A 22,498-nucleotide genomic window follows, 5' to 3' on the forward strand; every position below is an offset into this window, starting at 1 on the left:
CATGTCATTCTGAAGAGCAGGATTCGGTTGCCTTTATACACTGAGGAATATATATAACCCCAAACTCCATAGCACTTGTTTTCACTCTTTCTCTTGACTCTGTACATAATACAAGGGGAAGGGAGGAAGGGTCAAAGTGTTCTGTTCAATTTCTTTTACTTTATAGCAGAAAAAATAAATCTATCCATTTGCAGTCTGAACATCTCTAAATTTTCTAGCTATCCGTGTGGCTGAGATTTTTAATGCCCAACTAATATTGTCTGAGCTCTCCTTATGTGTAAGTACAGGTTTGGTCTCGTACCTAGTTTCCCTGCATTATGATTTCCAAGAATGCCATGCCAGAACTGATTCCATGCTCCTCGTATCTCTTCTGGTACTCTCCCCTCACTTGTAGCTATGGACTGCTATGCCAAGACCTCTGCTGGTTACCTCCTTGATTGACATGACACCTCCTCCAAGCTCTGCCCCCTCCATGCTCTTCTGTATCCCAAGAAATAAAAGGACCCTTATTTCCCAGTTACAGGAAACGTCAGGCCCTAATGTTAGCAAAACCTAGTAAAGGTTTGCTTACAGTGAGAGGCAAGCATTTGAAATTAGATATTAGATGCCACTGGGCCCAGAGTCCTTTGACCATAGATTATTCTGATCGCTTTTTTTCTCTTTGTCCCCGTGCCGCCTCCTACGGCGTTTTCTTTTCCCTGAAACATTTGAAAGTAAGCTGCAGACATGATAATCCTTTACCACTAGTACTTCAACGGGTGTTTCCTAAAAATAAGGACATTCACAGTACAATCATCAAAATCAAGAAATTAAGACTGATACAATACTATTGTATTATCATAAAAAGGGGGCCCACGAAAAGCAAAGTGGCAAGAGGGCTGTATCCGCTGAGAGAAACCATCGGAGTCGCTCGGGACTAATCATGCCAGATGGCCTCAAGGTGCTCCTTACACCACCAGGGGTGTGTGTCCGAATCTGCCTCCCGCGGAGCCGCTCGCTTTTCGCCTCTTTGTCCTCTCGTTCAGTAACAGCAGCTCCCGCCCGGTCCCCAGCGGCAACTGCGCCTTTAGGCAAGGGGATAGCAGTATTGCTTGGGGAATACGAGTAGAACTGGAAAGATACGAGTAGGATCACCCCACCAGAAGCCTGATACTCCTTCAGTAATGATCAGCCAGATAAATGACAGTCGCGCCAAAGCTCAGGGTCGCTCACCTCGCGCGCGGGCACTTCCCGAAACGTTGATTGGCTGCCGCGCTGCGGGCGGGAAGGGTCGTCCTCGGTGCTGGACGGCAATGTGCGGAAGGACCGAGACCCGGGTCTCGCGAGCGAGGAGCGAGCGCACAGACCCGGACTGTAATGCGAACCTCCCCTGTTTTTGTTTTGTTTTCTTTAAATGAGCTCCGTTCTTTTAGTCTCACCGTGCAGAATATAGAAAATACAGATAACCAAATATGAAAGGAGAAATCTCCCGCCACGACGAAGAGATACTCACGTGGCGGCTATTCAATGTCCTGTCGTTTCACTAGCAAGGTTTCGGGAGGGGCGGGGCGGCGTCGCCATTCGCGGGAGGCGCGGTCTTTCCGCCCCTTCATCCTCTCGCCTCGCAACTGGGGAGCTCGCGCTCCTGTAAGGAATCCTGCGGCCCCGAAGCAGCCCGCCTGGGTAAGTTTGTACCCCTCCATAGCCAAATATTCCAATCCTAGCTACTTACTCTCTTGAAGTCTAGTCTGCTGGCTCCCTGACGAGGTGAGACGCAGCCAGCACAACCCCACCCCACCTATCTCCTGGGGAGGACCCCCACCCCACCGCTGTTCTCTCCAATCTGGGAATTTTGGATTCGTGACTGTTGTCTTCGTAGCAACATCTACCAGAAAGCTAGGAGCTGTTAAGGACTTGGGACCCGAGCACTTGGGAGCTTGAGGTCAGAGCACGACGTCTTCTTCCCCTGCATGGGCTAGAAAAACGCCTTAAAGAGCCTGGGGAGCGAAGTTGCAGTTTGACAGAGGCTGTGTGGGCCGGGGGAGAGGAAGAGCAGAGTGCTGTAGGGACAGTCGGGCAAGTGCAGGTCTCCAGAGCTCCTTGGGGGTGCTCTGCGCTCCTGGGGTCTGAAGTAAAGGGAGTTAGGGAATAGGTTCTGTAGGTAAAATGTGGCTGATCAGTCACTGATGAACTGTCTTCTCATTCCAGAAAGAGAAACCAAGCACGGTAATGCCCTGCAGATATTTCTCATCTAAAAGGGGTGGTGGTGGTGAGAACCATACCCGCCTAAACTAAATACAAATTGCTGTAGGAGGAGGGCAAAGAAGTGCCATGGATTTTATTCCTCAGGTACTTCCTGTCCCACTTTTCTGTGTAGTTCCCACCAACCTGCATTGTAGCATAACTGAGGAGATGTGACTGTCATTCTCTTTTCCATTAAAAATAGCTAACAACACAGCCTAAATCCCCAATCCAGGTTGGATAGAATTTTCTCCACAGTCAAAAGTATAAAAGATGTCAAAGGAAACAACTAACCTGTAAACCTAGATCCAAGTTTCAGGTGAGGTCAATGATTTTAAAGCCCTAGGACTTGGTAGGCTCCAGTCCCCAGCATAGCTTTTAAGGATTATGTTCCAGATGTATGCCTGAAGGTAGTGGTTTTGAACCACAGAAAGTTCTACATAGCTACAGTGTTGGACTGACATGGCTAGGATCCCATGCTAACCCCAAAGTTCTGTGTCCTCTATAAGGTGGCTCAACTACAGCTCCTATGAATTCCAGGTTGCCCAGCAGTATGGGAAGGCATCCTTCTTAAGCACTTCGGGTGTCAGATGTTCATATGGTGGGTCAACCAGAAGGATTCAGAGGGTGTTGTAAGGTAGGTTGAGAGGAAAGTTGAGAGGATTCTAGATACAGAAGCTGCAAGAAGAAATGGGAAGCAGGGACTTCTTGGCAGGGTTTGTATTACCAGAAGATAGTAGGACTAGGGCTGTGTTCCTGGGCAAAATGGAACTGTCTCTCCTGCAGCCCTTCAGGATAGGGTGGAGAGTCTTTTCTGTCACATCGGCAGGAAAGATGCACCTGTGTTTGAGGCAGCCCTCGTGTCTAAGAAATATGAAGAAACTGGGTCTAAAGAACACTAGTTGTGCTATAATACTGTGGAGAAAGTGTAGAGTGACTACATATCTCCCTCTGCTTTTTTTCCTTAACTGTGCAATATTAAGACTTTTACTAAGTTTTAAATTTAAATGACCTTGCTTACTTTGTTTCATTGTTGTTTATCTACCAGGAGTAGAGACTTACTCTGTTAGTTTCTCTTTGGTGGGGACCTCCTCAGGGTCATGTTCAAAAGCCTTCTTCTAGGGACCCAGGCCCAGGAGGCCTATTTGAATGAATGATTAGGTCCTCATATCTCTTGGTAAGACAGCTTCCTTCTGGCTTAGCTCTGAGTTTTGGGGCAATCCTGGGGAAATAGTGCTGCCTTCTAATAGACTTGAAACCATAGCTTTCTCCCCTCCCCACAAAAGGTGCAGGTCACAGTCCTGTAATCCTCCCTAAGATAAAGTTGCTAGAGAAAAATCAGATACAATTCTTCAGGAAACCATTTGACAATATATATATCTAGATCCTTAAATATTTCATCACTGGGTTTGGTAAATTCAACTTTTAGAAACCTCTTTGTGTCTGTATATACTTATATAAACATATAATTTTAGCTTATTTATGTACCCAAGACCAAGTATAACCTCATGTTTTAGCTTCAACCTTTATTTCCACAGATCTAAACTCTTTCTTCACTTATATGATTTTTCCCCTATAAGGGTCCATTCCTACTACAGGAAAGAAGCTTGTTCTGGCCTCCATTCCCCATCCCCAAAAGTCTTTACGTATGTTTGAATCATATTTATATGCAGAGTTGAAGTACTTTGCCAGGGGACTCTTAGACAAAGTGCAAATTAGGAGATGTGATTAGCATATCCAAGTCTCAGTATAATGATTCAAGATCCTAGTATAGTTATATCGAACAATTAAAAGCAACTTCAATTCCCAGCTGTAGGGGGATAATTAAATAATGGTATGGTAATACTCTATATGAAATTATGAAACAGTTAATAAGGTTTTTAAAGAATAGCTAATCATTATTTTATAAAATGATTATTTATAAATAGTATTACATGGAAAAGCAAGACTCAAAACTGTTTGTGTAGTTTAATATGAACCAGACCATGACAGACTTTTCCACTAAAAAAAAACAAAACAAAACTTGTCATGTTAGGTAAATGTTAAAAGAATAGAAAAACAGCTTACATCTCCAACTTACGAAGCTACTATAACCTTGACACGAACATCTCTCAACAATAATATTAAAAAGGACAATTATGAGACAATCTCACTCATGATCATAAATGTAAAACCTTAAGCAAATATTATAAATCAAATTCAATATTAAGAAATAATAACAGGAGTGATATCAGCAAAATGGTGATAAGGAAGGTTCAACACTTCGTTTCCCCATGGAAACATAAAAAACAACCAGAAGCTGGATGAACCAATAGTCAGAGGTTTAAGGCAACTAAATAAACCTATCAAGAAAATGTCACATTCAAAACTATGGGAAATTTCATGATGTTTTTGCTTGCCCTCACCTCAACCTCTCCCCAGCAAGGCAAGGTCTTTGGAGGAGGTAGCAGCCCAGTTCCCACTTCACTCCTTTGAAATGGAGGTGCCAGAACAGGCCTTATTTGCAGTGTTCTAAACTGTCTGGGGGCTGCCTGAGGTCTCTGTATCACCTAACTCAGATCTCAGGTGGGGAAAAGTGGCAGCCACTGCTCATGAATGCTTCAAGGAGACTGTAGACTTGCAGATGCCTGGGATAAAAGATTACAGTTGGAGACATACCATAACCATCTAAAGCCTGGAGGAGGAGCGGGGTGAGATTTCCAAAACAACTATATAGAGAGAAATTGAGTAAGGCACAGGCAGGACTTATGTTCTTCAGAAAAGACCTGAGAAGACCTTAAGCTTTCATGTGAGGCTGATTCACTATGCACAGACCATCCTCAGCTAATCAGTGAAGGACTTCCCTAGCACAGAGCCAGTCTGCAAAGACTGGGAGAGGTGGCTGTTTTCTCAGATGCCTGATTTTTGAGGAAAACTTGCAAGGCGTACAAAAAAACAGGAAAACATGGCCCATGCAAAATAAAAACAACTAAAATGGCAGAACCTTTCCCTGAGGAAACCCAGATATTAGACATATTAGATGAAGGTGAAAATAATATGTACGCAAAATAAGAATATCAACAAGCATAATAGAAATTATACAAAGAAAACAAATTCTAGAGCTGAAAAATACAATAACTGAAATGGAAAAAATAACAGAGAGGAGTTCAACAGCAGATTTGAGAAGGCATAAGAAAAAATCAGTGAACTTTAAGACAGGACACTTGAAATTATCCAGACTGAAGAGCAGAAAGAAAAGAATGAATAAAAGCAAACAAATCCTTGGGGGTTTGTGGGACACTATCAGATGGACCAATATAGACATTACATGAGTCCAGAAGTAGAAGGGGGATTATTTGAAGAAATAATGGCTGAAAACTTCCTAAACTGGATGAAATATGTGACTCTATAGATCAATAATCTCCCAAGCAGAATAAACCCAAAGAGATCCACACCAAGACACATTATAATCAAACTATCAAAAGCCAGAGGCAAAGTGAATCTAGAAAGCAGCGAGAGAGAAGCAACTCATCACATACAAGGGATCTTCAAGATTAACAGCCAATTTCTTGGCAGAAACCTTGGAGGTGGGAAGGCAGTGGGATGAAATAGTTGAAATGTTAAAAGGAAAAGGAAACCTGTCAACTGAAAATTCTATTATCTGTCAAAACTGTCTTTCAAAAATAAAGGAGAAATTAAGATACTCCCAGACAAAAGCTGAGGGAGTTTATGGCCACTACAGGAAATGCTGAAGGGAATTCTTCAAGTTGAAATGAAAGGATTTTAGTAAATCTAATAACTGTCTTTGGCAAAGGAAAATACACAAATACCAAAGTATTTTTGTGATTTTGGTTTGTAGCTCTATTTTTAAATTTTCTACAGGATTTAAAAGAAAGATGCATAAAATTACAAATCTATTTTAATGGTACATAGTATATAAAGATATAATTTGTGACATCAATAACATAAAGTGAGGGAAGGATGAGTTGTAAAGAAGTAGAGCTTTTTTTTTATGTGATTGAAGTTAAGTTGGTATGAATTTAAGACATGCTGTCATAATTTTAAGATGTTATATGTAATTCCTGTAGTAAACACACCCAAAAATCTATAGAATACACACAAAAGAAAATGAGAAGGGGACTAAAACATGTCACTACAAAAATCAATTAAATTCATTAAGATAGACTGTATTCTGGGCCATAAAGCACATCTTTACAAATATAAAAGAAGATAAATCATACAATGTCTGCTCAGACCACAATGGAATTAAGCTAGAAATAAATAATAGAAAGATAACTAGGAAATCCCAAAATCTGTGGAATTTAAACACTATCAAAGATATGCATGAGTGAAAGAAGAAATCTCAAGAGAAATTAAAAATTATTTTGATTTAAATGAAAAGGAAATGACAATTTATCAAAATTTGTGGGATGCAGTGAAAACAATGCTTAGAGAGAAATTTAAAGCATTGAATGTATATATTAAAAAGGAAAAAATATCTAAAATCAGTAATCTAAGTTCCCATGGAAGGAAACTATGGCAAAAAAGAGCAAATTATATCCAAAGTAAGCAGAAGAAACAAAGAATAATAATTAGAACTGAAATCAGTGAAATTGAAAATAGGAAATCAACAGAGAAAAGCACAAAACCGAAAGCTGAAAAGGTCAATGTAATTGACAAGCCTCTAGCCAGGCTAAGAAAGAAAAGAAAAAGGACACAAATTACTAATATCAGAAATGAAAGAGGGGACATCACTACAGATCCCATGGACATTAAAAACATAATCAAGAAGTACTGTAAACAAACCTATGCCCACACATTTGATAACATAGATGAAATGGACCAATTCCTTGAAAGGCACAGTCTGTCAAAATTCACATGAAAAGAAATAGGCAACCTAAATAGGCCTAAACCTACTAAAGGAATTGAATAAACAATTAATAACCTTCCAAAAGAGAAAGCACCAGCCCAGATGGGTTCATTGATGAATTCTACCAGACATTAAGGAAGAAATTATGCTAATTTTCTACAATCTCCTTCAGAGGATAGTAGCAGAGGGAATATTTCCTAATTCATTCTGTGAAGCCAGCATTACTCTAATGCCAAAACCAGAAAATGACATTACAAGAAGATTAAACTACAGATCAATATCTCTTATGCAAAAGATGCAAAAATCTTCAACAAAATTTCAGAAACTTGAATCAAAAATGTATAAAAAGAATTATTCACACAATAACCAAGTGGTATTTATGACAGGTGTGTAAGGCCAGTTTAACAATTGAAAATTGATCCATGTAACCCATTACATCAATAGGCCAACAAAGAAAAATCACATAGTCATGTCAATAGATGAAGGAAAAGCATTTACCAAATTCTAAAACTCATTTATGATAAAAGAAAAAATCTTTCTGCAAATTCAGGATGGAGGGGCACTTCCTAAATTTGATAAAGAATATCTACAAAAAACCTACAGCAAACATCATCTTAATGGCGACAAACTTGAAGCTTTCCCACTAATATTAAGTTGAGGTCAAGATATCCCCTCTCACGCCTTCTTTTCAACATTATATTGGAAGTCCTTGCTAAAATAATGCAACAAGAAAAGAGAATAAAGGTATACAGATTGGGAAGCAAGAAATAAAACTGTATTTGTTCACAGATGACACAATCATCTATGTATAAAATTAAAAGAATCAACAATAAAACAAACAAAAAGCTCCTGGAACTGTAAATAATTATAGCAAGGTTTCAGGATACAAGATTAATATACAAAAGCCAATCATTTTCCCATATACCAGTAATGAACAAGTGAAATTTGCAATTGAAAACAAAATACTGTTTATATTAGCACCACCCAAAATGAAATATTTAAGTATAAATCTAACAAATATGTAAAAGATACATACAAGGAAAACCACACAACACTGATGAAAGAAATCAAAGTAGAGCTAAATAAATGGAGTGATTTCCATATTTGTGATTAACTTAATATTGTCAAGATGTCAGTTCTTCTCAACTTGAGCTATAGATTCAATGCAATCCCAGTCAAAATCCCAGCAAGATACTTTATGCATATCAACAAAATGATTCCATAGTTAAATGGAGAGGAAACCAAAATAATGAACACAATTGAACGAGAAGAACAAAGTTGGAGGACTAACATTCCCCAACTTCTAGAAAGTACTTTAGCTTCAATAAAGCTACCCTGAGTAGGGCAGCATGATACTACTGGAAGAGTAGAAATAAATCAATGGAACAGAACAGAGAGCCCAAAAATAGACCCACATAATTGTGATCAGCCAATCTTTGACAAATGAGCAAAGGCAATTCAATGGAGCTAAGATAGTCTTTTCACCAAATGCTGCTGGGAACTACTGGATGTCCACATGGAAAAAAAAAATCTAGGCACAGACTTTACTCACTACACAAAAATTAACTCAAAATGGATCACAGACATAAATGTAAAATTCAAAACTGTAAAACACCCACAAAATAATGCAGGAGAAAACCTCAGTGACTTTGGGTATGGCAGTGACTTTTTCAGTACAGCACCAAGGGCTTGGTCCATGAACTAAAGAATTGATAAGCTGGACTTTGTTAAAATTTAAAACTTCTGCTCTGAAAAGAAAATGTCAAGAGAATGAGAAGACAAGGCATAGACTAGGAGGAGATATTTGCAAAAGATATATCTGATAAAGTATTGTTATCCAAAATTACAAAAAAAAACCCCTCATAAGACTCAACAATAAGAAAACAACCAACTCTATTTTAAAAAGAGCTAAAAAAAACAAATTCACCCAAGAAGATATGCAAAAGACCTATATGCCAGAACTAAAATATTGATAAAGGAAATTGAAGATGATTCAAAGAAATGGAAAGATATCCCATGCTCTTGGATTGGAAGAATTAATAATGTTAAAATGGCCATATGACCCAGAGCCATCTACAGATTTAATGTGATCCTTATGAAAATAACTGTGACATTTTTCACAGAACTATAACAAATAATCCTACAATTTACATGACATCATAAAAGACCCAGAACTGCCAAATCAATCCTGAGGGAAAAGAACGAAGTCAAGAAATCATAAGGGAAATTAGAAAATATATTGAGACAAATGAAAATAAAAACACAACATAATAAAATGTAAGGGGTGCAACACTAGCACACTAATGGGGAAGTTTATAGTGGTAAATGCCTACATTAAAAAAGAAAAAAGATCTCAAATCAACAACCTAATTTTATACCTTGAACTACAAAAAGAAGAACAAGCAATATTCAAAATTAGCAGAAGGAAGGAGATAATAAAGAGTGGAGCAGAATAAATGACATAGAGACTAGAAAAACAATAGGAAAAAAATCAATGAGACTACATTTTTTAAAATCAAAATTGACAAACCTTTACCTATATTGATGAAGGAAAAAACCTAAAATAAAAAATGAAAGAAGGGACATGAATACTAATTTTATAAAAATAAAAGGGATTATAAGAGAGTACTATGAACCATGGTACACCAGCAAATTGGATAACCTAGATTAAATGGACAAATTCCTACAAACACACAACCTACCAAGACTGAATTAGGAAGAAATGGAAAATCTGAATCAACCTATAACTAGTAAGGAGATTGAATCAAAAACCTTCCAACAAAGAAAAGCACTGGACCAGATGACTTCAATGGTGAGTTCTACCCAGAGTATCTTTTGTGGGGCTCCTGCCAGTGTAGACAATTTAAGTCAACTAAAGTTAGCACATTACCATCATTCTGGCAATCCAGTCTCTATCCTGTGAAAGAAATACTGTTCCAGCTTGTCAGGTGATCCACTTGACAAGTGTCTTAGTTTGTTCATGCTGTTATAATAAAATATCATAGACTGGCTGGCTTATAAATGACAGTTTATTTCTTACAGTTATGGAGGCTGGAAAATCCAGATTAAGGTGCCAGTGGATTTGGTATCCGGTGAGTTCCTCTTCTCAGTTCATAGATGACTGTCTTTTCTCTGCCCTCACATTGTGGAAGGGTCCAGGCAGCTCTCCAGGGACTCTTTTTATAAGGATACTAATCCTATTTATGATGGCTCCATCCTCAGGGCCTAATCACCTCCCAAAGGCCCTACCTCCAAACACCATCACATTGGGAATTAGGTTGCAACATATGAATTTTGGGAGTACACAAACATTCAATTTATAGCACCAGGCTATTCTCTTGGAACTAGGATCCAGCCATAAGGTCCCAGGACACCTTGCTGGCATGGTCCCAGGGTTCCTTGGATAGAGGGCCATTGAGCACTATAAATGAAAGAAATGGGGACCTGGACCCAAACAGTGTTGTCCAGGCTTGGGCACCCTTCCAGGATGACAATTCTGGCCCTGGCTGGTCTCAGGCACTGGCAGGACTCAGAAAATTTCATGGAAGACATTCCAGAGCATGAAGAGAGCTCTGCACCCTCTGAGGTTCGGAGTCCACAGCAGGAAGCAGGCCCCAGACCTTTCCTCCTGGTGTCCTAAATGATTAGGAGCCTCCACCTGATTTCTTATAGTTTGAGAACAACCACTCTGGACACTTCAGTGCTCTGTTTATAAAATTTCCTAAGATCCATGGTGAGATTAGTACCCAGCATGGATACAAAGTTCTGTGGGAGACCCAAGGAGAGCATAGACCTGGGACTTCTAGGAAGGATAAGAAGACATTTCAGGTGACAAAAGTGGAGGAGGGCAAAGGCACAGAGGCCCTAAGTCACATGAGGAGTGGTGACTACTCTGGGGCATTTGGAATGGTGACATTTACCGAACACTTGGTCTAGGCCCTGTAATTTGCAAAGTGTTATGTGGAATGTCTGTTGCTGTTTTCCCTCTGTATGCCATGGTCATGATTGATATGTGGATTTTCTTTGTTTAACCCCAAATATCCAAATGGTCTGGAGCCCCAAAGTTATTATTGCTGTCGTAGTCAGCTCTGGCTGCTATTATAAGAATACCATAGACTGGGTGGCTTATAAGCAACAGAAATTTATTTCTCACAGTTCTGGAGGCTGGGAAGTCCAAGATCAAGGTGCCAGTGTGGTCAGGTTCCAGTAAAGGTCCTCTTCTGGTTGCAGGCAAGTGGCTTTTCATTGTATCTTCAAATGATGGAGAGCAGGGAGAAGCAAGCTCTCTTGAGATTCTTATAAGGTCGCTAATCTTATTCATGAGTGCTTGACTCTTATGACCTCATCTAATCCTTATTACCTCCCAAAGGCCCCACTTCCTAATACCATCACATAGGAGGGGAGGGTTTCAACATATGAACTTTGGAGGGACACATTCCATCTGTAACAGGTGTTTACATATAGTCAGAAGTTTATAGAGACAGAAGTGGTATCCACAGTCTACAGCTGAGCCTCTGCAGGATACTGGTCCAGCTGTGGACAGAAATGTTCAGACCCCTTAATGTCTTTTCCTAGTGTCATGATTACTACCTGTGATGGACTCTACTCTCAGTTGTCTCTAGGCCTCTAGGCAAAGCTGTAATCCCAGTTGACCTTCAAGGGACAGAGTTAATGGATTAAGGATACTTATACTAAAGCAGATGTTTTTGTATATAAGAATTTTACCTCATTGAAAATCTGTGGACGTCTGACAGAAAAAGGGTACAGTGACTTGGCCCACCTTGCTTAAGATCAATGGCCAAAATTTATGAATCTACTTCATCCTTGCTAAAAGGAAAACTTATTAAAATGGCATATTGCTAGATGTCTTTAGACTTCAACTGATAATTTTCCCAAAGGAGTCCCAATAAAAGAAGATAATTAAGATAAAGTTGAAATTAAAAAAAAAATGTAACATATAAAACTCCCCTATATAATAGATAGACTCCCTTCAGGGCCTTATTTAAGGAAAGAAGAGGGAAACAAGTTATATGGTATTAGGAATTAGAAAGGAAATGTAAACACAAGTAAAAACGAGATTAAAACCATTAGAAGAGGATCATATAAAACTATGGCAAAAAAATGGAAAACTTCACAGGAATAGAAATGATTACAGTCTTAACTCAAAATAGGTCCATAAAAGCTACTTTACATCTGTATCCTTACCATGGGATCCAGTGGAATATAGGATAAAGCAAAATAAAGGATTTTGTTGAGTTTGCCTCACAATAGAGAACTTGTGGTCTCTCCTGTTCAGGTCCTGTTTTAAATGCCTCTGTCTGTTTTACAGAAAAGGACTTCTACTTGGAAATTGAATGACTCCTGGGAAAATGACCATCTGTGTTGTTTCGGACACTGACTCTAATGAGCTGGTTCTATCTGTGGGAAGTGTCACTTTTGGGGAGAAGAACAGAAAGAAAATGAAAGATAGTCAACTGAGAAAAAAAGCAGAATGAAAACATTTCATGATCTGTGATTGCTTTGCTGAATTCTAGATGGGCAGAGAGTAAGGCTAAAATTGAGAATGAAAACTATAGTTATAAAAAAGATGGAATAGGATTATATTTGAAAAATTCTTTTACCAATATTGTTTCATTTGTTCACAAATACTTAGCCTTTATGCAGCGAGACAAACATTTTCTGATTGTTGTCAAATTGTGGAATCCAGAAATCTTTGATTTGAGGATTGCTACCTTGAGCTCCAATTTGTACAAAAGAGATATAACATCTGTAAATATCATGAGTGCTACTGCTGCACTGGAATTCCTCAAGACAAGCATGAAACTGCAAAGGGATTAACACATAACCTCCAGAGATGTTCTGTTTTGGTGAGCAAGAAGAAAGTAGCGTGAAGGCCTTGGCTGCTGACTTTTTTAATAGGATGCAACTCAGGTACAGAGAAACCTCATCTTTACTGAATCCACAGATGTTGAAATCAAAGACTTCTCAAGAGAAAAGTTGTTACATCGCATTAAAGAGATTCTCCCTCAGTATGTTTCTGCATTTACAAATACTTGAGGGGGTATTTCTTTATTGGTTTAAATGAAGAAAAACAAGAAGTAATTGGCTTTAAAGCAGAGAAGACTGACCTTGACAAATTAGAAAGAGAAATAGAAAAATGCATTAATAAGTCACTTGTCTATCACTACTGTAGAGAGAAGAAGATAAATTACTCGTGCAAATTACTTGAAGTAAATGATGAGGGCAGTCTTTGTGGATATGCCTGTGCACTCAAAATAGAGCAATTCTATTGTGCAGTGTTTGCTAGAGATCTGGATTCCTGGTGTGTGAAAGACAGCCAAGTGATGCAGCTGAGCCTGGAGGAATGGGTCCAATTAATGCTGGATGCTGAACCTAGTGAGAAACAGGGATTAGAAACAAGGGTACCTTTGGCTAGGGTGGCAAGGTTTTTTTCCCCTCTGGGATTTGGGGCAAGATCAATCGTCCTCAAATTTCAACACCTAATTTACTAACATCTGTTAGTTGGTTTTTATTTGTTTGGATGGTTATTTATTTATTTATTTATTTTTCAGTTTTCAGTTTTATTAGGTAGAATTGTGTTTTTTGGCCAATATTTTATAATAACTTTATGTATTTATTTTTGGAATTGTTACAATTGACTGTACATATACAACATATTGCATATAAATACATATACACAATATACTGCATATTTTTAAAAATCTACATATATGTATTATTCATCGTTTCTAAGAACGTTTAGAGCTTTAGCTTTTTTAACTTACATAGTTATCAAAGGAATAAAGCCAACCACAAAATAAGAATTAATTCAAAAATATACATACACCTGGCTATTAACAGCAACATTATTTATAATTGTCAAGATATGGAAGCATCATAAGTGCACATCAATAGATGAATGGATAAAGAAGATGCAGCATATATATGTAATGGAATACAACTCACCCATAAGAAAGAAGACTATTTTGCAATTTGCAGCCCTTCATTCACTTTTTTTTTTCCAGTTCAAAAACCAGAATTTAATAACTGGCACAAACATTTCCAATGCATCAAAAAGAACAAAATACCTAGAAATAAACTTAACCCAGAAGGTTACATATACTCTGAAAACTAAAACATTGATGAGGGAAGTTGAAGATGATACAAAGAAATAGAAACATATCTTGTGCCCTTGGATTGGAAGAATCAACATTATCAAAATGGCTGTACTACCCAAAGCAATCTGCAGATCCATGCAACCCCTGTCAAAGTACTCACAACATTTTTCACAGAACTAGAACAAACAATTCCAAAATTAGATGGAACCATAAAAGACCCCAAACTGCCAAAGCAATCTTTTGTAGGTTTTTTTTTCCTTTTTCTTCTTTTTGTTCTCTTTTCTTATGGTTTGATGACTACAGAAGTTCACTGTTGCTACACACTTCGAAGGTAGCTATTTCTGTGCATACAGAAAGCACACTATCTCCTCTTGGTAGCACTTCCTGGAATAAAAATCGAATTCACCCTGTTTTCCTTCCCTACTACCTCTACTCACCTTCAGGGAAAGCCTGGGCAATCCTCCCTTTTCCTCCTGAGCTCAGTTTCAGTAACTGACCATTTCTCTCTCGGGAACACTTGCCTCTTTTATTGTCTTGTTCTTTCATCTTTCTTTACACTTTTCCATTTATTTCCCTTAAAACCTCTTCCATCTATTTGTAAAAGTAAGAATTTGGAAAGTCAGCAGCAGAGATGTTCCCCTCCAGGTAATTTAATTCTGGCTTCTTCGGACTTAGTGTGTGTGTGTTCATATCTCCTTCTTTTTAAATCAGCTCTATCTTAAAACTTGTCATCGAAGCATATTCTGGCATTCAGGGGACCACTTTGGTGTTTTATTATTGAATATGTCAAGACCTAATTTTTGAGATTTTGATTAGACTTTTTGTGGTGTGATAGGAACTCCTTTACTTGCAAGAAAGAGAATCCCAACTCAATTTAGTTTAAACAAAAAGGGAAGTATATCATGTCACTGGGAAGTCTAGATTTAGACCCAGCTTCACATGTGGCTATATTCAGTTTTTGAAGAAAGGCCATCAGTACTCAGCATCTCTGATTTATCTGTTTTTGTTCTTCTTGCTTATGGGCAACATGTTGTTTTCTGCTATATAGACACCGTTACCTTAAATATTCTTGTTCAGTCTTCTGGTGCATATTTGCAAGAGTTTGTCTTTGGTGCACACTTAGGAGTGGAATTGCTGGGTCAGGAGGTATGTGAATATTCAAACAATAAGGTGATGCCAAATTGTTTTCCGAAGTAGATGAGTCACTTTACTTTATATGGATTTTCAGCCTAAGTGCACATTATCTTGGTAGTCAAAGATCTTTAAGCCTTGAAACCAGTTTAAAATTTTGTGGGACAGGTAGCACCACCTTTATGGACTGAATGTGTCCCCCTCCCAAATTCATATGTTAAAATCCTACTCCCCAGAAAGGTGATATCAAGGTGGAGCCTTTGGTAGGTGATTAGGTCATGAAGGTGGAGCCCCCATGAAGGGATTTAGTGCCCTTTTATAAAAGAGACCCCAGAGAGCTCCCTCACCCCTTCTGCTATGTGAGGCCACAGCAAGAAGATGGGCATCTATGAAATGAACCAGGAAGAGGTCCTCACTAGACACTGAACCTGCTGGAGCTTCGGTCTTCAACTTCCTAGCCTCCAAAATGGTCACCAAGAGGGATGTCCTTGGAGGGATTTTACCCCACGGGGAAAAGGAGAGCATGAGAACGCCAGCAACCTCATCACACTGTGGACATCTGCGACTTTGCTACCAAGGACCCCACAGTCTTCACCAAAGGTGAACACAGCTGCTGCAGTCACCCAAAGTCCCTGCCACTGAGTCTCCTCCTTGGAGCTGGAGCTGTTACTGCAGAGAGACTGGCCTCCAGGGGTCCCAGTCTCTCTAACCTATAAAAGAGTATACTCAATTGCTTAATGATTATCTTTGTTTGGATGTACCACATACATTTTCAGCTAAACAGATCTCAAAAGAAACTCTTGATCTCTCCTGCTCCTCTCTCAATTCCCTCCTCCTCTAATCTCCCGTATGTCAGAAAAAAAGTTTCAGGTGCTGCAGTCAAAAACCTGGGAGTTTTCTTTCATTCCCTCCTTTCTCTAATCAACATACAATCCGTCAACAAGATCTATAAATTAACTGTCTTTCCCATTCATCCACTCTTTATCTACATTGTCACTGCCTTAGATAAGGCTGACATCGTATCTTGTCTGCACTGTTGGGACAACTTATTTCACGTCCCTGCTTCCATGTTTGAATACCCTCTATGTCAATATTCTTCATCACACTAGGCATTCTGAGATGAAGAACTGATGACCATTCTCCATAAAGTCTTCATGGATTCTCATCGATCTTAACATAGTGGCAAATTCCTTAAAGGCAGATTCCTTTCAAAAGGTGATTCATGACCTGACCTTTGCCTAGCTCTATAGCTTCACCTGGCCCCACAACTACACTCACATTCCACTCTCCAGCAGAGCTGGACTTAAATGCAACAATCCTGCTCTGGCATTTTGCACCTGCACTATCCCTCCCAGCTAGCATTTTCTTCCTCTGCTCCCTTTTCAAGTGGCTTGCCTCTGTTTACCCTTCACATATATTACATGTCGCCTACCTAGCAAACCTTCCCTGTCTCCCCAGACTGATGAGAACCCACTGCTATGTTTCCAAGCATCCTGTACTTGTCCCCACAGCACTCCATGCCAATGAGATTATTTCTTTATAGCTGTCTTCCCTACCAGATTATAATATCCATGTAGGAGAGGCCATGTCTGCCTTCACAACTGCAGCAGAACCAGCACCTGGCACAGTGCCTGGATGTAGGTGCTGTTTCATAAATATTGGTTGTGCTTCAGGCTGAGACATGCATGCCTCCAACTTTAAAAGCAACAAAACTCTTTTCAAGTTAGAATCACTACTTCTACTAAATACTCCCAGAACAAGAACTCACTAGCCTCAACCACTTACCACTGACGTTGACTTTTTTTTTTTTTTACAAAATTTATGGGTACAATTTTGTCCCCATAGAATATGTTATGGTATCTAAAACACACTACAATTTCACTAATACAGATGACAGAAATAATAGAGATACATGCAAGTATGTAGATAGATAGAGTTCTCGATATAGATACAATCCCCTATTGGATCTGCTTCTCTGGAGAGTCCTAATACTCCTCAGTGTATCTCAAAGCTGACAAAGCACACGAGAGCATTAAGAGAAGTGGGAATCTCCTGCATTAAAGACATAACTGAATCCAACTGCTGGGATTTTCACCCCTTGGTACAGATTGATCCACACCAACAGGTTTTACACACGGACTTAGGTACTGGTATCACTGGGGAGAAATATCTAGGGAAAACATCATACATCTGATTGCACAGAATTTCGTTTCCCTGGTAAAAAAAAAAAAAAAAAAAAAAAAAAGGTGACTCTTGTGTCAAGAGTATGAGTGAGATCACAGACCAGAGACAGCACTTAAGGATGCTGCCACTGATGATGCAATGAGGTTCTCACCTTCTTCATCTGTTAAGTCAGGAGTTCTCAGTCTGGACTGCACTTAAGAATCACCTAGGGCAGTGCTTCTAAAATGTAATGTCTATGCAAATCACCTTGAAGTTCTGGTTTAACACTATTTCTGACTCAGCAGGCCCTCCTCTACATTGTAAATTAGCACCCAGGTAATGCCCATGGTATAGTCCATGGACTACACAGTGAGTGGCAAGGACACATGATGCTTTTAAAAGTAAAGATTACTGGACCTGTCAGATACATTTTATCACAATCTTTAAGAGGAAGTCTGTACAAAGGTTTTAAAGCTCCAAGATAATTCTAAAATAAAACAAGTGTTCAGAAAACTGTTGCATTAATGCCTATCTCAAGAGCTGTTATTTTGTTGAAATTATGCACATTGTGAAATATCTTATATAGTAAGTAATATTGATAAGTGCTATCACTAATAAAAGGATTGTAACTGGTGAACATTAATAAAAATATTTCTCAAATGTGGAGAAATTGTGGGAGGCAGAGACATGGAGAAGAGGAAGTTTATCAAACCTGAAAAACTTCTGCAGAACATCGTACAACCTGGGAAACCAAGACCCTCAGGTGGGAAGGATCCTAAAAGACCAGCTCGTTGACCCTCTGGGCAACTTACCCAGTGTGTCTGAGGGAGACTCCAGGACCGTGAACTGAGATCCTGCTCCCCTTTATTCACTAACACATGTGAATAAACAGCCTCTGTAGTCATCACCTGCGTCTGCAAAATCCCTTCTCATATCTACAATTTTGCACATCCCTGGGCCAAAGGGCCCTAAATCACAAAGGAGTCTAGATCCTGGAGGAACTCATTAAAGACAAAGCATTACCCAAGGCCTCTCTGGGACAAATGCTCTCAGGGTCCCAGAGCAGTGACTGATTTTAGTCACTGATCATACCTGACTACTTTGAGGAGAGGTGAGGATGGAGAAAAGCTCATGTATCAAAACTTAATCACTGTCTGTGTAGGCAGTGAACAGTAGACCTGTGTGGTTGGAACCTACGCTTTGGGAGGTAAAGGAGGATGGCTTAAGAAGCCATAAAAAGCAGCAGGGAACAGACTGTGAATATACTAAAATATCTGAGGAGTGCAGCAGGCTTTATTCTGTGGGCAAAAAGAAGCCATCAGTGCTTTGAGCAAAGTGCCAATAAAGACACATAATTTTGGAAAAATTCTCAAGGTGGCAGAATCTCTCAGTACAACCCAACTTCTCATAAACATACCCAAGGAGAGAAATACCGCCTGCAGCTAACAAGGGGTAGATACCTATGACACCGCCACATGCAGATATACTGAAAGTACTGGAATAAGAGAAAAGATAAAGTCTCTCTGATCATGTTCAGTTCTTCCTCAAGTCAAGATAGAAAACGAAACCTAGTATGAATCCCACTGAGGTGTTTCTACCTTCTTACTTCCGTGGGAAAACATTAGTAGCACCTGCCATCACCGTCATCTTTAGTACTTTCCATATGTGTCAGAATACTTCCTGCTTTCCAGCTCTTCCATATGCTATAGTAGACCAAGGCCATAGTTAACTTTTACAACATCTTCTTTCACTATTCGTTTCATGTTCTCCTTGGCCATCATCTCAGCTGTATGGGATTCTTACATGGTCGCATAATGCAAACCTTCCTTCCTAGGTAATCAGCATTCTCTTTGGTCTTGCTTTACCGAGTTGTTATAGTTTTGTTAACACTTGTTTTTAGACATGAAAAACTAAGTGGTACTCAAAGAATTCCTCAGAATTTCAGACATGGTACTCTCTACTCCAGCTATGGAGCAAACCAGTTTTTCCTTGCTAATCTATAGCACCACCCCAGGCTCAATGGTAATGCTACCCTTTGTATAGGGGTTCACATCGGAACCCACAAAATGTCCAGGTGGTAGGCTCCACTTCCAATTCAATGAAACCATTGTGACATCCCCTGGTAGAAGCACTGCCCCCTTGAGAACCATATGAGGAGACACTTCTTGTGCCCCTTTTCAGTTCTCTCAGCCTCATCTTTTACTCTAGTCATAAAGCCATAGCCAGCTCTGCACTGATTTTAACTAGTTTTAGTACATGCAACTTGACGGCACCTCACCTCAGTTCTACTCCACATGGTCTTCAGTCCCTGCCCTAGGACTTTTCTGACTCCACAAAACAGGATGTTATAGGAAACGTTCTCAATATGCATACAAATATTCTGGTGTATGATTCATTAAGAGTGAATTGTTTTTGAGACTGTCAGGTATGCATTGAAGGTTTTCTGTTCACATGGAAATCCAATTTTTCCAGCATCATTGGTTGAAAAGACTACTTTCCACCAAGCTGTCTTTGCACCTTTGTCAATGATCAATGGACATGAATCTATTTTGGACTCTATCTGATAATCTGTACTCTCTGTCTTGATCTATACTTCTCTCATTTCTCTAATACCACAATTTTCTAATTATTTTTAACTATAGTAAACACCTTAAATTTTTTTGCTCCCTGTATGTATTTTACAATCATATTGTCAATTTGTACTACCAAAAAGTCCTTCTGGAATTTAACTGAAATTGTTTTAAATCCCTAGATCAATTTCAGAAGAGTCAACATCTTAACAATATTGACTCTTCCAACCCATGAACATGTTATATCTATCAATTTCTTCAGATTTCTATGAGTTCTTTAGTCACTGTTTCCTAATTTTCAACATAACATATTTTGTGAATTAAATGGTTGGGTCTATTGTAAATGGTACTTTAAAAATGCAATGTGGAAAGTACAGTCTCCTCAATAAAGCCAGACAGCCACATGCAAAAGAATGAAACTCAACCACTATCTTACACAATATACAAAAATTAACTCAGGTGGATTAATGACTCAAACATGAGACTTGAAACCATAAAATTCCTAGAAAAAATATAGGCAGAAAAGCTCCTTGACATACGTCTTGGAATGATTCTTTGATTTAACACACAAAAAAAATAAACAGATGGAACTACATCAAACTAAAAAGCTGCTACATAGCAATGGAATTCATCAACAAAATGAAAAGACAAAGTACTGAATGAAATATTTTCAAATCATATACCTGATAAGAGGTAAATATCAAAAACATATTAAGAACTCATACAACTCAACAGCAAAAAGACACAATGTGACTTAAAAATGGCAGAGGATTTGAATAGATTTTTCCAAAGACAGATAGATGGTCAACAGGTACACTAAAAGATACTCAATATCACTAATAATCACAGAAAAGCATGTCAGAACCAAAAGGAAATACCACTTCATACATGTTAGAATGGCTATTACCATAAAGACAAAAAATAAACAAGTGTTGGTGAGGATGTGGAAAAAAGAGAACACTGTGCACTATTGGTGGGAATGAAAATTGGTGTAGCCACTATGCACAACAATATGAAAGGTCCTCAAAAAATTTTAAATAGCATTAACATATAATCCAGAAATACCACTTGTGGGTATTTATCAAAAAAAACCCAAAAAAACGCTAACTTGAAAAGATAGATACACTCTCATGTTCATTGCAGCATTATTTTACTATAGCCAAGATATGGAAGCAACCTAAGTGCCCATCAAGAGATGCATGGATAAAGAAGATGTGGTATATACACAATGGAATATTACTCATCTACAAAAAGAATGAAAGCTTGCCATTTGTGACAACATGGATGGGCCTAGAGAGTATTATGCTAAGTGAAACAAGTCAGTCATAGAAAGACAAATACTGTGTGATTTCACTTATATGTGGAATCTGAAAAACAAAACAAATGAACAAAACAGAAACAGAGTCATAGATACAGAGAATATACAAGTGGATGCCAGAGAGCAGCGGGTGGGAGGAAGAAGAGAAATAGGTAAAGGAGATTAAGCGGTACAAACTTCCACTTGCAAAATAAATTTTAAGGATATGAAATGTACAATGTAGGGAATATAGTCAATAATTCTGTAATATCTTTGTATGGTGACAGACGGTAATTAGACTTACTATGGTGATCATTTTGAAATGTACAGAAATATTGAATCATTATGTTGTGTAACAGAAAATAACATAGGTCAATTATACTTCAAAAACAAGCAAACTCATAGAAAAAGAGATCATGTTTGTGGTTACCAGAGGTGGAGGGGAGAGGTGAGGGAACTGGATGCAGGTAGTCAAAAAGTATAAACTTCCAGTTATAAGTAAAGTACTAGGGATGTAATTAATGTATGTAATATACAACATGATAAATGTGATTAACCCTGCTGTATGTTATATATGAAAGTTGTCAAGAGAGTAAATACAAACTCTTCTCATCACAAGTAAAAAAAAATGTGTTTCTATTACTTTAATTTTGTATTTATATGAGATGATGGGGATTCACTAAACTTACTGTGGTAATTATTTCATGATGTAAGTCAAATCATAATGCCGTACAACTTAAACTTGTAGAGTGCTGTATGCCAGTTACATCTCAATAAAACTGGAAGAAAAAAGTCAGTTGATAATTACTTTTATTTCCATCTGCAAAGGCCCTTTACAGCAATAAATGGATGGGAATATTAGGGGGACACTTAAGAAATTCACTACCACACTAACCAACTCTTTCAACTGCTGGCCGCTGCACACTTTAGTGGCAAATTTCTAAAGCAACAGCTTTATTGAGTTTGTGCTGAAGACTGTGTGTATGATTTAGGGTCTCAGTGACAGAATCTCCATGAAATGTCCTGGGACTTTCCCTTTACACTCAACACCTGAGGTGACTGTGAAAACCATATATTGAATATTTCAGTGCTTCTGTCACCTGATGGCATGAAGCATAGTGTCCCCATCGCTCAATGACAACTGAATTTT

The 22,498-nt window shown here is 38.6% G+C and overlaps 1 protein-coding gene across 1 annotated transcript; it reads left to right on the top strand.

The window, feature by feature from the left end:
• Window positions 1-1,582: 1,582 nt before the first annotated feature.
• On the top strand, window positions 1,583-18,822 carry SLFN12 (schlafen family member 12). The gene is given in 6 exon segments (XM_064495034.1): window positions 1,583-1,662; window positions 12,399-12,549; window positions 12,551-12,916; window positions 12,918-13,008; window positions 13,011-13,121; window positions 13,124-18,822. Coding segments are annotated over 5 exon segments (1,152 nt in total). The 5' UTR covers window positions 1,583-1,662; window positions 12,399-12,423; the 3' UTR covers window positions 13,582-18,822.
• Window positions 18,823-22,498: the final 3,676 nt, after the last annotated feature.

The sequence above is a fragment of the Camelus dromedarius genome, chromosome 16 (assembly GCF_036321535.1).
Source record: "Camelus dromedarius isolate mCamDro1 chromosome 16, mCamDro1.pat, whole genome shotgun sequence".
Taxonomy (NCBI): domain Eukaryota; kingdom Metazoa; phylum Chordata; class Mammalia; order Artiodactyla; family Camelidae; genus Camelus; species Camelus dromedarius.